At 33.3% G+C, this 14,672-nt stretch overlaps 1 protein-coding gene and 1 long non-coding RNA gene across 5 annotated transcripts; one reads left to right on the top strand and one right to left on the bottom strand.

Annotated features, from left to right (window-relative positions):
• Positions 1 to 2,306: 2,306 nt before the first annotated feature.
• Positions 2,307 to 12,350, top strand: LOC135121787 (uncharacterized). 4 transcript variants are annotated; one of them, XM_064046072.1, is made up of 10 exons: positions 2,307 to 2,610; positions 6,235 to 7,185; positions 7,239 to 7,434; positions 7,812 to 7,930; positions 7,987 to 8,262; positions 9,269 to 9,538; positions 9,589 to 10,488; positions 10,549 to 11,047; positions 11,103 to 11,794; positions 11,850 to 12,350. In XM_064046072.1, the coding sequence occupies exons 4-10, from the start codon at positions 7,900 to 7,902 to the stop codon at positions 12,200 to 12,202; spliced, it is 3,021 nt and encodes a 1,006-aa protein (XP_063902142.1). In that variant the 5' UTR covers positions 2,307 to 2,610; positions 6,235 to 7,185; positions 7,239 to 7,434; positions 7,812 to 7,899; the 3' UTR covers positions 12,203 to 12,350. The 4 variants fall into 4 exon arrangements, with proteins under 4 accessions (XP_063902142.1, XP_063902140.1, XP_063902141.1 ...); XM_064046070.1 differs by having other exon boundaries at positions 2,310 to 2,610; positions 6,235 to 6,719; positions 6,830 to 7,185; positions 9,589 to 11,047; XM_064046071.1 differs by having other exon boundaries at positions 2,310 to 2,610; positions 6,830 to 7,185; positions 9,589 to 11,047.
• A 260-nt stretch (positions 12,351 to 12,610) lies between these two features.
• On the bottom strand, positions 12,611 to 12,974 carry LOC135121789 (uncharacterized). The gene is made up of 2 exons (XR_010279121.1): positions 12,841 to 12,974; positions 12,611 to 12,787 (listed from the first exon to the last, which is right to left on the bottom strand). It is a non-coding gene; the product is annotated as an uncharacterized LOC135121789 (long non-coding RNA).
• Positions 12,975 to 14,672: the final 1,698 nt, after the last annotated feature.

Genomic DNA, 14,672 nt, shown 5'->3' with positions numbered 1-14,672 from the left:
ACAGACCTTCAGCACAGAATAATCATTTCCGGTATTCTTTTGAAATAATAATTTTAATGCTGGAGATAATTATTAGATATACTCAAACACAATTTGGACAGTGTGGGAATAAAAACAAAAAAACATATTCTTTTTAAGCGTACGTAATAAATATTGGACAATTTGCGACACATCAATCAATGAGAGTTTAAAAATAAATTTCACATGTTCTAAACATTATAAAGGCACTTCTACTGCTATGGAAGTGGACGTTGTTTTAGAAGGGTTTAGGAAATTATGTATGTATGGTCTAATTTATGGCAAAATAATATCCGACGGAAACAGTAGTGTCTACAATAAATTACTGTCATCAGTGTCATTAATTAATATATATCATCTGCATGGTTCATAATTTCATATTCAAAAGATTGAATGTAAGAATCATATTATTCGCAATTACGTATCCGAGGAAGCGGTACAAAATTTGGCGAATAGCGAAGCGATGGCCTATTTGCAGGAAAAAAGAAAAGATTTTTCAGTCTTGCATAACTATGCAACTGTAAAATGTTTATTTTTTAAATTTAATACCACAATCCCTTCTTCTGCACCTGTGGAACGGGTGTTTAGTACTGGAAACCAAATTCTGACACCACGAAGAAATAATTTAGGTGATAATACTTTTGAAATGTTGTTAATTTTAAAAAATTCATTAAACAATACATAAAAAAATACATAAAAAGTTTTCAGTTATTTTATTCGCCAAAGTTTCAAAAAGTATCTGTTTTCTTGTATCTTGTATCTAGATACATTTCGAAAAAGTCGAAAACAATCTGTATCTAGATACTTTTATCTTCCATATATCTGTATCTGTATCTAGATACTTTTAAAAGTATCTGTCCCCAACACTGATTACTATATTACTTCAAATAAAAATACTCGATGCAATTTTTAATTTTTCAAACACAGGACCACACATTTGTGGTCTCCAAAATGTTATATTATGTTGATGTAGTCCAAAAGAAAAATATATTTGTAATCAAACTATCGCCGCGACAGCACTGGATCGAGCGTATGAAACACAACTCCGCGCGTTGGTTATAAATCAGAATGTATAAAGTACGGCGTTCATCGTTTGTAAGTCACAGCGTCCAAAATTTATACTAACTTATATTAGCAGCTATATTCAGAGTTTTCAAAATCTGTCTAACAGTCAGAATGTAAAAACGGAATGTGTGATTAAATAATCATTTATTCGTAAACGTCTATAAATTTGCTTAAGGTGCTTTATTTCCGCGATCCTCATACGATAAGAGACGGCTATTTGGATCGAAAACGTAAATTGGGCCAAAAATTTTGAAGTTATGTTATTAGCATTTCTGTTTGTATTGCCAAAAGGGTGTTGCAATTTTGCATTCATGAAGCGAACAGCTATGCTAAACTTAAGTTGCATATTTATCTTTACGTTTATTTACTCTCGAGTTAAATACACGTTTTGAAATTAAAGAAGCATTTTTTTTCATAGGACGCGTTCCGTCATTACCAAAATTTTAATAGTTAACTCAACAAACTGCATTTTTCTGAATATACCAATTTCTAGAATAGATACGTAAATTTATGAAGCCGCTTTCGTTGTTTTGTAACAATTTTTTTGTAATGATTCATAAAAATAGAATTTTCAGTAAGAACTTGACTTTCAAAAGTTCCAAATCAAAATTTAATATTCATCCCTAAAAGGAAGCGGAATATCTTGTTAAGTAATAATTATTTAGGCATCAAAGGTGAAATCGTATCATAACGTGCTTATCCCCGTAACACCGCTAAGAGAAGTCTCTTAGTCCTGAAAGCAGAAATAAAGTCAAAAATTTATAGGTTATATTATTAGAATTCTCGTTTGGTATTACCAAAACGGTGTTGCAATTTTCCATTCATATTGCGAACAGCAATGCGAAACTTAATTTGCATATTTACAAATAAGATAGTAAGAGATTAACGTCTCTGTTATTTTAATGTTAAACAGAATATCGCTTTTTTAATTAAAAATTGACTTGAATTGAAATTTTCAGCGCTGTTGCCACTTTATTGAGGCTCAAAATATTAACGAGAATGACAAATTTCTAATTTTTTACTGATAAATAGGTAACCATTGATAGCAGTATCGTAGCGTATTGAATAATTTTAAAGTTTATTTGTCTGCGTTATATGCCAGCATGAAAATGTTACTCATCGTTATTTTACTGCAAACATTTAAATCAAATTAGGGAACGATGCATCTGCATCTGATGCATCCAGCGTTGTCTCGTTGACCTTGGAAATCTGTAGCAAGTGTAATAATATTGTGCAATACTGTCTACTGCACTTGCCGCCAACCTACCAGCCTACCACCGCGTCCCGTCAGTCTCCAATTTGTAGTTGTAACGAAGAGTCGAATGTAGCCGCTGTTGTTGTTATCACGCTATTGTTGTTTATTGTGCCATCGTTGTTTATTCTGCCATCGTTGTTTATTCTGCCATCGTTGTTTATTCTGCCATCGTTGTTTATTCTGCCATCGTTGTTACGTAAAAAAAGTGAATTTTATCACAATATGTGTGACTCGGAAGCAGGAAGTTCTGGCCTAGGTCGTTCTAGAGAAAGGTAGGTGAATAATTTTTTTTATTACGCACTTCAATAACAATAATTTCTGGTGATTCTATACTTTGGCTTAAATTGTTGAACAAAACGTGTTGTGCAGATAACGCTAGGGGAGTTCCGGCCACAGTGGTTTGGTGGTCATTTTTTCACTTAGATTTTTATACATTTTAGTTGTGTATCATTAGTCCGATGTATTTGTTGAATGACGACCGCCATTAACCACACAAAGTAATTATAAAAAAAATCAAAAACTTAATTTTAACGCAAAAGTAGTCGTAGAGTCGGGTGGCGTAAAATAAGGGCCTGAATAGAGAATACTTTCATATTTAAAAGTAAATGTATTTCAGTGTGCCATCTTTTTGAATTCAGTTAGAAATACTGTTAAATTATGTGGTTGATCCATATTGGTAATCAAGAAAAAAAGCTCATTTATCAATGACCTCAGACTTGAAAAAAATTACATCTAAAACAACATTAAAGTTCCGTTATCATAAAAATTCAGATATTTATTTCTTAGCGATCTTTCTGTTAGTGTTATTAAATTGATCTTGTTTCAACGTTTTTGCCGTAGCCTGGTATTTTTTTCTTTTTCAAATTTTTAACTTACTATTGCTTTTGTTAAAGTTTAAAAACATATGCTGCCCATAAGGAATACGAAAGTTGAAAAATGTTGTAGATTGTTTTTAGTACTTGCATTTTTATGCTGCTCTTGTAGTGATACAGTTTGATTTCAATCGATAAGCTTCTACGACAAAAACAAAATTTTTCACAAAAATGGCTTTCTAAGAGTAAAACAATAAAAATGCTAATGCTAGTTTGCTAAATTTTTATAAATACATATATGTCTATGTCAGGGTTGGAAAAAATCGGATTAAAAAAAAAATCAAAAATCAATGATTAGTTTTTAAATTACATTTTTTTTGTTTTTTTTAATGTTTTTAATTTTTCTTTGATTTTTTTAGTTTTTCGGTTACCCACAGTAATTCAAACTTCAAAAGTAGTGAGACAAAAATTAAAAGTTATGTAACTAAATTTTAACTTTTAATTATATTTATTCAGTTTTTAAAAGCTATATTTTAGTAGTTGTTGTAATTTTCATTTTCTAGGTATTTTCATACATTCACAAATGCGGCTCTGCCTAGTTTGAATCGTGCCTCTATCGGCAAATGTAAACTGCAGCTGACGAAATAAATACTTTACGTTCCAAGAGTCTAATTCTATTAATTTTGGGAAAGTGTCGTAAAACCATTGTCAGTTTCTTTTATTGAAAGCTTGAAAGGGTCTGCATCCATTGTAGACGTAAACGTAAACATGCCAGATGCTTGTTTTTTGCTATTAATTTACGACACTGCCAAAGTTAGGAGAATTGGATTGTACTTGTAAATTGTAACGGATCTTTCGCCTTCGTGGTGTCCCGGAAAAATCTACGTAAATTGCGGCGGCACTCAGGTAGTACCCTTATTGAATTAAATTGCATTTAAAAGACTGTAACATGCATTATATGCTCGTAATTCAAAAAGAAAATTTAAAAAATCAAGAATGATTTAAATCAATGATTAAAAAAAAAATACTTGGTTTAAATTACGATTTAAATCAAAAAGTCAGGCCAACCCTGGTCTAGGGACAATATCGAGTCTGCAACTTTCGCAAATGATAAAAACTACTTCGCGTCAGTTATACAACAGAACAATAAAATCGGAACGCCCTGCTATCAATTTGAATATATTTTAAGTCCATTGGCTTCAATTAATCAAAAAATTTGTCTAATGTGTTACGCAGTTATTTAACAACACAGTAGAAAAGAGTATATGTTAATAGTGCTAGTAGTGGGAGTAGATTAGAGCTTGGGTAGTTATTAAAATCTAGTTGTATTGGCTTGCTTTCTTTCTTCTTCTAACAGACCTGAATTTTATCGCAAAAATTTCATATCATTATACAGGGTGAGTCACAAAACACGCGGTCATCGATAACTCATAAATTGTTAGAAAAAAAGTCAAGCACCAAAATTTACGATACTTTGAGGGCTGTATGCTAAAATTATTTTTATTTAACTCAGAATCTTCAGTTTATTAGGGTTGGGACACTGCTTGTTTTTTTTTTTTTTTAATGAAACGCCCATATATTTCTACATTTACTAGCCATTTCCTGGTTTTTATAAGCATAATTTATCATTTAAAATCGATTGCGAGGTTGCCACGTTATTCCTTTTTTTTTTAATTCTTTCGACAATGAAAGAGTTATCAAAAAAATCGCAAATTGTGTGTTACAATATTTGGCACTTTGTTGTCGTACCAATTAAATCAAATTTTAAAATACCCATTGTTTAAAAAAGTTCTGATAGTTTAATACAATTTACAAATATGGATATTTATATTTTTCCATTAGCACACAGTGTTTTATTACGATATCTTATTCTAATTTTGTGCTCATTTTTTCAATATGTCAATGTCTCTTAAAAAAGTAAAAAAAAAAACATAGGAACTCTCAACTTTAAATATAGAAAATACTTAACAAATGGGGAAGAAAACAAAAAATAGAATGAGATGCGATAATAAAATACATGATGTTGTATTTGAAAAAATTGGAATATCGTTATTTGAAAATTGTAATACTTATTTTTTTGATAAACATTATGTACATGAAGATTTAATTTTATTTATACCACAACAAAGCGCGTCTTTCCACAAAATCTTGTTACACAAATTTAAAAAATAACCCTGCTGCGATTTTATTTGTGAATACTTTCATTCCCAAAAAAATTGAAGAAAATTGGAATAGCGTGCCAACGTGGCATCGGAATTTCAAAAATAAATTATCATTTCTAATAATTGATGAAACATCAAGGAACGCGCGGTAAATGACTCGCCCTGCGAAATTTGTAATATCTCATTAAAAAGTATTTTGAAAAAACTACGAATAGGTAATAATAAAAAAATTAGAATACTCTGAAAGTGAGGGAAACTCTGGACATGCACATTTAGAAAAGCAGCGATATAGAACAAAAAAATAACAAAAATGATAAGTACATATCAGCATTTTTTTAATTTTGTAATTATTGGATATATTCTTCCCATTAACAGAAGATAAAAAGTACAGTAACGTATTGTTTACGTGAAATTTAGAAATAGTAAGTTCAACATGCATGTTTTGATTTCATTTTAAAATAATTCACTTACAATTTTATGTTATACAAAGTGTCAAACGATAACACAAGCTGCATTATCACGTCAAAACAAACCAACAATTATTAAGAAGTTGGGGCCATAGTTTGCTCCAATCCGAATTAAAATACGCTTTTGAGGATCTATTAACGCAGGGTCAGAAAGAGTACTAACGGCAAAATTGGCAAGGTCGATAACAGCACATTTGCGACCCCAACTTCTTAAGGATGATTTCTTGCTTGATTTGAAGTGATACAGCTTGCGTTAACGTTTGGCAATTCAAACCTGCCATCCTGTATAAAAGTAAAAAATACGCAACTCCTAAAAAAACGGTGTATATTCAAATTGTTCCCTGAAAACAGTTTTTAATTAATCTCTTTGAAGTCACAATTTTTCAACACTAGATTATATTTTGATTAAAGTGCAACACTTCAAGTCAAAGTTTCAGTATTTATTTTTGTCGTAGTTATTGTACGAAATTCTCGAAGGGGGAATGTAAAGATCCGATGTGCAATTTAAAGCATCCCTATAAGTTCTGTCGGGACTTTCAAATGGAGAGATGTCATAGAGAGTACTGTCGATACCTTCATGTGTCCTCAAAAGATGAAATCCAGTACAGAGAAACGCTATATCAAAGCGACACCATGAGGTACGAGACGTTGAGAACATTACAAATTTCGGGCATTTGTCAAGAATTTAAACAATTCGGCAACTGTAAATACGGAAGCAAATGCAAATTTACTCATAGGACAATAGAGGAACAAGAAAATGATAAGTTTATTTGTCCAGTCTGTTTCTCCGAAATAAGCATGACCTCTTGGTGCATTTTGAACCCTTGTATGCATAGTACTTGCGAAGGTTGTTTAAGAGAATTGATTGCACGTGATATGCCTCAATGCCCTGTATGCAGAGGCCAAATAGAGGAGGGAAGTTGTCCACTTTCTTTTATTGGTACTTTTTTTTTTAATTTTTCGTCTTTGACTCCAATTTAATCGATCAGCTTCAGTAGCTCATCGGTTCGATCCGCTGAAATTTTATGTGCTATATGATCTCGTTTTTAGAATTTTAACACCCACTCCCTGCAGAGAGTTCTTAATGAAGAGATGTAGAAGGGTTCAGTGCAAATACCGCCATGAATTTATTATATGTAACAAGATCCAATGTTTGGGCAGTTTAAAGTGCATCATGGTACATAATTTAACTCCGCAGGAAATAGAGCAGGTTGAAAGTGAGGAGATGCCTTTTTCACAAAATATTAATATCGAACTGCGTCGGCTAGCCTATGTTATAACAAATAGTTATAAAGCAGATATCCAGAATCATATGTGTACAAGGGAGCTCACAAGAACAGAAACTTGTATAAGAAAAACATGTGTAGTCTGTAAGCCTCAAGAAAACTATCCGTTGCCCCTCATGAGTATGTTATGACAAAATGTGTTTGACATTTTATTTTTCACTTTTTTTTATTAGGAAAAATTGTATGCCACTCCTGTAGATTGCCATTGTTGCCCAGTAAGTCTTTCTACTTAGTCACATGCGGGCATGTTATTTGTGAACAATGCTTATCTCATGCCAGAGTGGTGGTCTTAGAAGAGGACGACACAGTTTTATATTTCTGCCCTGATCCCTTGTGCGCTTCAATGACTGAAGTCAAAAGATTGCATTGGTAAGTAGTTTCGCTTTTTGCTTTCGTAGAAAATTGTTAGAAATTTAGCTTGTGATCAGTAGTGGAATCTTGGAACTTCATTTGGTACTTATAATTATGTAATTATTCGCTTCAAACAAAAATACTTAACAAGCAGGAAAAACCCGTTTTCCGGTTTCAAAATAGAAACAAAACGGGAATTTTGTTTTCTTGCTTCAAAACAAAAAAATTAAAACACGATATTTCAAAAGTTCGATACACCAATATGTGGCAAGGTGTATCTGGCTCAAAGCAAAAAATTGTCATGTTTTCGCATTTTTTCTTTTTCGTTTCGCCCAAGAAATTTTAGAACCAGTGTTTGTGTTATGGTCTTAACGAGTTCATCACTTATTTTTCAGAAAAAAAAAACGTCTTACCCATCACCTGACATATTCAGAGGGAACTCCTAAAATCTTTCAAATATGGCATAAAACACTCAAAAAAAGGATGCTGGACAATGTTATAATGAGTAGTTCAGGTAACTCATTTCTACTCTTTATAATCAATCTATTTCATGTCAATCTTCTTCTATAGATCTGAATGTTTTGAAATTGGCAAAACAACATTTAGAGGACACAGAATGTTGGCAAGTTGATTTGGTGCGACCAATAGAAGAGATCGTTTTTGAATACGTACCCTGCAGCCGATACGAGATAAGTGACAGCGACGAAGAACCTTTCCAAAGTAATGCTACCGACGAAGAATATGAGCCAACTTCTGAAGTGTCAGAAGAAAGCGATGAAAATGGCGAAACATCTGAGCACACGAAGTCTCAGTTACAGACTTGCAAGAAAAGATTGTTTGAAGGAGGTAGGTATTTCATTAAGTAATTATAATTACGAAATATTCAGGCTTTTTGTAAAAAAAATCCAAAACGTCTTTTTAATGGCCGACTTAGATTTTTTTACTCTTGTCTTAAACTCAGGTTTCTATTTTCTCGGATTCTGATCAATTTTATTAAAATGTCAATTTTTTTTCGTTAGCTTTCTTGCTAACATTTCCAAAGATGCTATAAAAATGATTAGTACCTAACTTAACATAATAAACGTAACTTACATAACACATGTAACACTAATTACCTATACATTATACATATGCTATTTCCAATATACTTTCGTGCATAAACATAAACCAATATTACACATTTTTGAAAACAAACAACTTACACACATCCATCACATATTTTTATTCGTCCATCTGAAAAATCTTTTCTTAACTCAAATGTTAAACTCCAAACCACCAATCGGGTGTTATGTAAGTTGCAAATAAGACTTTTGGCATACCAAAACTTTTTTTTTTAAATAACTAGAAAAATTTTTTCTAGCTATGCCTGATACCTAAATGTAGTATATTTTAATATACAGGGTTAGTATAAAGTCCCGGAACGGGCGAATAACTTTATTTGAAAAGTTTTTTGCTGAAATTTTTTTTGGATATATACCTACAACATTGATTGCATTGATTACAACATACAGGTTTTTTGGCATTTTCTGATGCAGAATAAAAAACTAATTTCAGAAATTATCAACTTGTTTATTTCTAGTGAAACAACATCTGGGTGTTCCATTAAAGTTGCCATGTTTAATTATACATCCAAAGCAAATTTCAGAAAAAAAAACTTTTCAAATAACAAAGTTATTCAAACGTTTCGGGACTTTATACTAACCCTGTATAATTCTCTGGAACAACCCAATAAATAATGTATGCAATGCCATTTGAAAAGTAAGTTACTCTCATCTGTAGAGATTTTTACAACTTACGTTATACCTAATATTAGTCGTTTATAATGTTCTAATAATTTTTCAAATATTTATAGAAGGACAAAGTTCAAGTAGTTCTTCAATGCCCACTACCTCGAACCGCAATGAAGACTTTGACTTGATGTTTACGCCATTGGTTTCGCCTGTTGAAGAATCAAACTGCAGGATTTCCGCTCATTTGACCATTTATATAAAGAAATGTTTCGTTTCAATGAAGATACACACCGTTTTACATGAAGGGCATTACGTTTGTGATGCTTGCAGTGGAGATGACAATACCATCAGCGGATTTTTGTATTCTGGTTTGCCCGCGACAGACCATAAATGTATGTATAGTAACAAAAAAATGCAAATCGAAGTTTAATTTTTGTTGTAGGTAATAAACTTTCCGACAAAAACAGAACACTTGTGCTGCTGTCTAGAAATTTTGGCGAACGTGAAATCCAAGTGAAAGTTCGTTACTGTCTCCCCGTCGGAAAATTAATAGGGGAGGAACTGCCGATTGAAGAGGAACGTAAGTTCATAACACCGTTAATTATGGATTGTGGTTCTTCTGCCCTAGTAAACCCATTAACGTCAAAAACCAAAGGAAAACGCCATTGTTGTTATTTCTGTGAACAGTTTTTTGTTGAAATGTCTTCACATATTCTTCGAAAACACAAAGATCAGGAAGAAGTGAAAAATATTATGACTATGAAAGCTAATAGTGTGGAACGGAATGCTGCGTTACGAGAGATCAGGCGAAAGGGTGATTATAATTTTAACAAAAATGCCACCTGTGAGGAAAAAATTGCTATAAGGAGAGTAGTGACAGGACAAGCCTCCAATTTAATTACTTGCCCAAATTGTTTTGGTGAAATAATGACCAGAAACTTTGCTCGACATGAACGCAAATGTACTGGACGGCCACCAAATAGAAGAAATGTGCTTAAAGAAGCTCGCTTTAAGATTATCCAGAAGGAATTTACAGCGAATTCTTTCAGTCAGAAACTTTTTCTCGCTTTCTTAGAGCCTGTTCAAGTTGGGCTAATTCTACACGAGATATTAGAAGATAAATGTTTGAAACTTGTTGCTGAAAGATATTCCTTAATGCATCGTGGTTCATACAGCGCATTAAAGAACGATCGCCAACATTTGCGTAGAATGGCACGATTGATTTTAGATGTTAAAGACATAAACCCCTCCATTCTGGATTTTGAAGATCTGATACTCTATGGAGGTTATGATGCCTTACTAGAGGGAGTTTTCAATTTGTGTTCACTTGACAAGGAAACAGGCGAGTTTGGAAAGCCAAGTCTGGCAAAAGCTTTACGATCGAGTATTACATTTCTTTTAGACGCACTTAACGTTGATTATTTAACTCATAATCTTCCCACACAATGTGAAGAGCGTGGCCGTTTCGACAATTTCAAAACTCTCCATGATAAAAACTATGGAATCTATGTTGGCAGGTCAGCTGGTCGAACCAGCTTGCAAAGAAAAGCAGCCAAATTACATAATTTACCAAAGGCAAAGGACGTTAAATTATTTTCCACATTGATAGTTTCTGAAGCGGAGCAGGCGTATCAACGGTTACAGGACGGTTTCGATTTCGACACATGGCTAAAATTAGGAAAGGCTGCGTTGGCAAGAGTTATTGTGTACAATAGACGTAGAGTCAGTGAAGTTGCAAGTATGTCGTTGGAATTGTATAACAAAAAAATCGAACTTGATGATGAAATACTTCAATCCCTTCCAATGTATCAACGGGAGTTAGCGAATAAATACAAAGTTATGACTTTGATTGGAAAGCGTCTACATATATTACATGTGCTGTTGGACGAAAATCAATGCAGGTAAATGAGTACTTTGATTTTTCTACTTTTTAAAAGATTTTTGATTGTGTTGTAGGTATCTAGATATGTTTCTCCAATATCGAAAAGAAGCTGGTGTTCCCTATTCAAACAATTACCTTTTTGGTATACCTACGAGAGCGATGTTTATCGATGCTTCAGTTGTTTTAAGAGATTACTCAGAGAAATGTGGTGCTGAAGAACCGCATCTTTTACGTTCCACTTATTTAAGAAAACAAGTCGCAACCCTTTCCCAATTGTTAACAATGAATGACAATGAAATCGGTCAGATTGCAAAATTGATGGGTCATAGTCAGAAAGTCCATGAACAAGTATATCGACAAGACGAACTTTTATTTCAACTAACAGGGTGGGCAAAATTTTTGACTATCGTAGATGGAGAAGAACTCTTTTCATACAGAGGTAAAAGTCTCGACGAAATACTCACTATTGCACAAGATTTACCAGTACCTGAAGAGGATCCGGCGTTAGACGATCATATTACCTCTGAAGAATTATTAGGAGACAATCTCAGTTTGGATTCGTTTGAAACTACCTGTTCAACAGAAAGTACAATCAACAGAATGGAAACGAACCTCATGCAGGAGGTATCAACAGACACTCAAGTCTCACAATCAGGTGTGATAGAATGTTATACTACAGACAATATTACTGAAGTGCCTTCGGATCGTCGAAAGTGTGACAAAGTTACACATACTACACAAGAAGCGCTTTCTGAAAAAGTAGGGGGTACGTATGCTGAAAAGTCTAGAAAATTGTATATCATTGCTGATATTTTTTATAGCGAGAGCCAGTACTGAAGACCGGAGGATTGAAACACCAAAGAAAAAAATATCGAGTCACAGGGGAACTTTGAACACGAAGTCACCAAAATCGCAGAAATCACCAAGAAAAACGACAATCGCGGAGATAAAGCAGAAATTGCAAATAACTCCTGTAAAGAGAAGAGGAAAGAAACCATTCACCTCAGAGCAAATGTCTTTAATGCAGAGACATTTTTCGCAATACATATCCAGGGGTCATTTGGCACCACCGAAGCTGTGTGCAGAATTTGTTGAAACGAACCAGCTCTTCTCTGATCGCAGTGGTCGAGACGTGTACAACTGGATCCAGTATCAGAGAACTAAGCGAAGATGAAACTAGTGGATCAGCTGTCTCTTTTGTTTTTTTTTTGTTTTGTTTACAAGTTGTGATAATTTTTGATATTTTTGTAATTTTAAACACTGACTTTACATGTTAATATTGTATTAAATTTTATAATATAATAAAAAATGTCTTAAATTCACAGCTCGTATTTTTAACTCGAGAGTAAACACAAACGTGCAAGTAATTGCTTTCTGCAAACAGGAATGCAGAATTGCAAAACCGTTGAATTCGAGACTAAATAAACGAAAATATAAAACTTAAGATTTGCATTGCTGTTCTCAAGATGAAAGCTTAATTGTAAAGCCGCTGTGTTCTGTTGTAAGTGTTGCAAATCATTGCGAATGTAGTATGCAACCAACCTTGCTCAATTTTTCGTTTAATTACATGAAAACATATCAATTTCCGAATTTTAAATCAAATAGATTTATTCAAGCTTTCATGTTTACAATATTTTGTATAAATGTTAATTATAATATGATGGTGGAGTTGTCAATGTCCAAGTAGACATCCTGGTAAATTTTTCAACACAGTCAGGATAACACATAAACGTTCCACGGGGCTAGAGAATATTCGGGCCTAAGAGACTAGCTGAGACACACACAAATTGTGTTATGCCATTTCTGACTTACCAACTTCATCGCCATCTGAATATGAGTAGAATCACTATAAAGCCATTAAACTCTTAGGCCGGTGTACCCCCTTCGCCTGCTAAGATGTGTAATAATGGCACGGGCCTAGAGCGTTGTATATCGTCATGGCTATTATTATTATTATTATTAAATTTTTAGAGCAGAGATTGCCATCTATTATGCTCCCACAAAAATAAATTTTCAAAATTTTATAAAATATCTTAAGACAGAAATTCCTCAATATATAAGTCCAACTTGTTTTTAAATACCTCTTTGCTTGCCGTGTCTACGATTTCTTCTGGTAATCTATTCCAATCTTCGCAAACTCTATTTGGGAAAAAGTATTCACGACAGGATATCCTAAACTTATCTTTATTTAATTTTAACTTATGCCCTAGTAGTTGCTTATTTTTATTAAATTTGAAAAGTTTCTCACAGATGTTTGTGTTGTCGTGAATCAGTTTGTGACTCCATATTAAATCATTTCGCCTTCTTCTGAATTCCAATTTCTGAAAATTTAAACGATCCAGTCTGTTTCTGTACGATAACCTTTTAAAACCTGTCACCTTTTTCGTCAAGCGTCTCTGAACTTTTTCCAAGTTATCTTTATCGCGAATAAGCCATGGTGACCAGATGACACTTGCAAATTCTAAAATTGGGAGAACGTATGTCTTATAGATCTTTGAAAATATTTGAGAACTCGGACGACTAAATGCTTTAAACAGAATATAACTCAATGAATTGGCACGCTTAACAATAGATGCGACTTGAACAGACCAGCTTAAATCTTTAGTTATGATGACACCAAGGTCTTTTTGACAATCTTTAGAAGAGATACACTGATTTCCAATGCAATATGGGAAGTTGGGATTTTTGCGGCCAAGGCGCAAAATATTACACTTATCTCTATTTATAGGTATAAGCCAATCATCACACCAATCATTTATAATATTCAGATCTTTTTGAACCTTACTGTGCTCTACAAATGATCTGCTTAGGTCAATTTTATGCATTCTGGCGTTCGTAGATACAAGAAAACTGTTAAAATTCTTCAGAAACGTCACTTTTGAAGTGTTTTCTTGTACTTTTAAGCCAATCAGATACCCTACGGGCTCGGAAAGTGCAACGAAACCATCAAATTTTAGCTAGAAACTGTATTTTTGTCGATTTTTATTGAATTTGAACTATATTTCAACGTTTTTTGATGGTTCTGAGCCACCAAACACACTTAAAGCATGCAGAATCGACTCAGAATAGGAAAAGGAGACGTTTAGGTCAATTTTATGCATTCTGGCGTTCGTAGATACAAGAAAACTGTTAAAATTCTTTAGAAACGTCACTTTTGAAGTGTTTTCTTGTACTTTTAAGCCAATCAGATACCCTACGGGCTCGGAAAGTGCAACGAAACCATCAAATTTTAGCTAGAAACTGTATTTTTGTCGATTTTTATTGAATTTGAACTATATTTCAACGTTTTTTGATGGTTCTGAGCCACCAAACACACTTAAAGCATGCAGAATCGACTCAGAATAGGAAAAGGAGACGTTTAGGTCAATTTTATGCATTCTGGCGTTCGTAGATACAAGAAAACTGTTAAAATTCTTCAGAAACGTCACTTTTGAAGTGTTTTCTTGTACTTTTAAGCCAATCAGATACCCTACGGGCTCGGAAAGTGCAACGAAACCATCAAATTTTAGCTAGAAACTGTGTTTTTGTCGATTTTTATTGAATTTGAACTATATTTCAACGTTTTTTGATGGTTCTGAGCCACCAAACACACTTAAAGCATGCAGAATCGACTCAGAATAGGAAAAGGAGACGTTTAGGTCAAT

The sequence above is a fragment of the Zophobas morio genome, unplaced genomic scaffold, assembly GCF_036711695.1.
Source record: "Zophobas morio isolate AGI-343-1 ecotype UQ-CSIRO unplaced genomic scaffold, CSIRO_AGI_Zmor_V1 ptg000708l, whole genome shotgun sequence".
Classification (NCBI taxonomy): Eukaryota; Metazoa; Arthropoda; class Insecta; order Coleoptera; family Tenebrionidae; genus Zophobas; species Zophobas morio.
Note: the sequence above shows the minus strand (reverse complement) of the source record. Positions and strands in the feature narration are given on the sequence as shown.

Coding starts and splice junctions, on each gene's coding strand:
- LOC135121787 (XM_064046071.1), top strand. CDS start 7,900: ATGCTGGACAATGTTATAATGAGTAGTTCAG. Junction 8,263..9,268: donor GAAAAGATTGTTTGAAGGAG/GTAGGTATTTCA, acceptor AAATATTTATAG/AAGGACAAAGTTCAAGTAGT. Junction 9,539..9,588: donor GCCCGCGACAGACCATAAAT/GTATGTATAGTA, acceptor TTTTTGTTGTAG/GTAATAAACTTTCCGACAAA.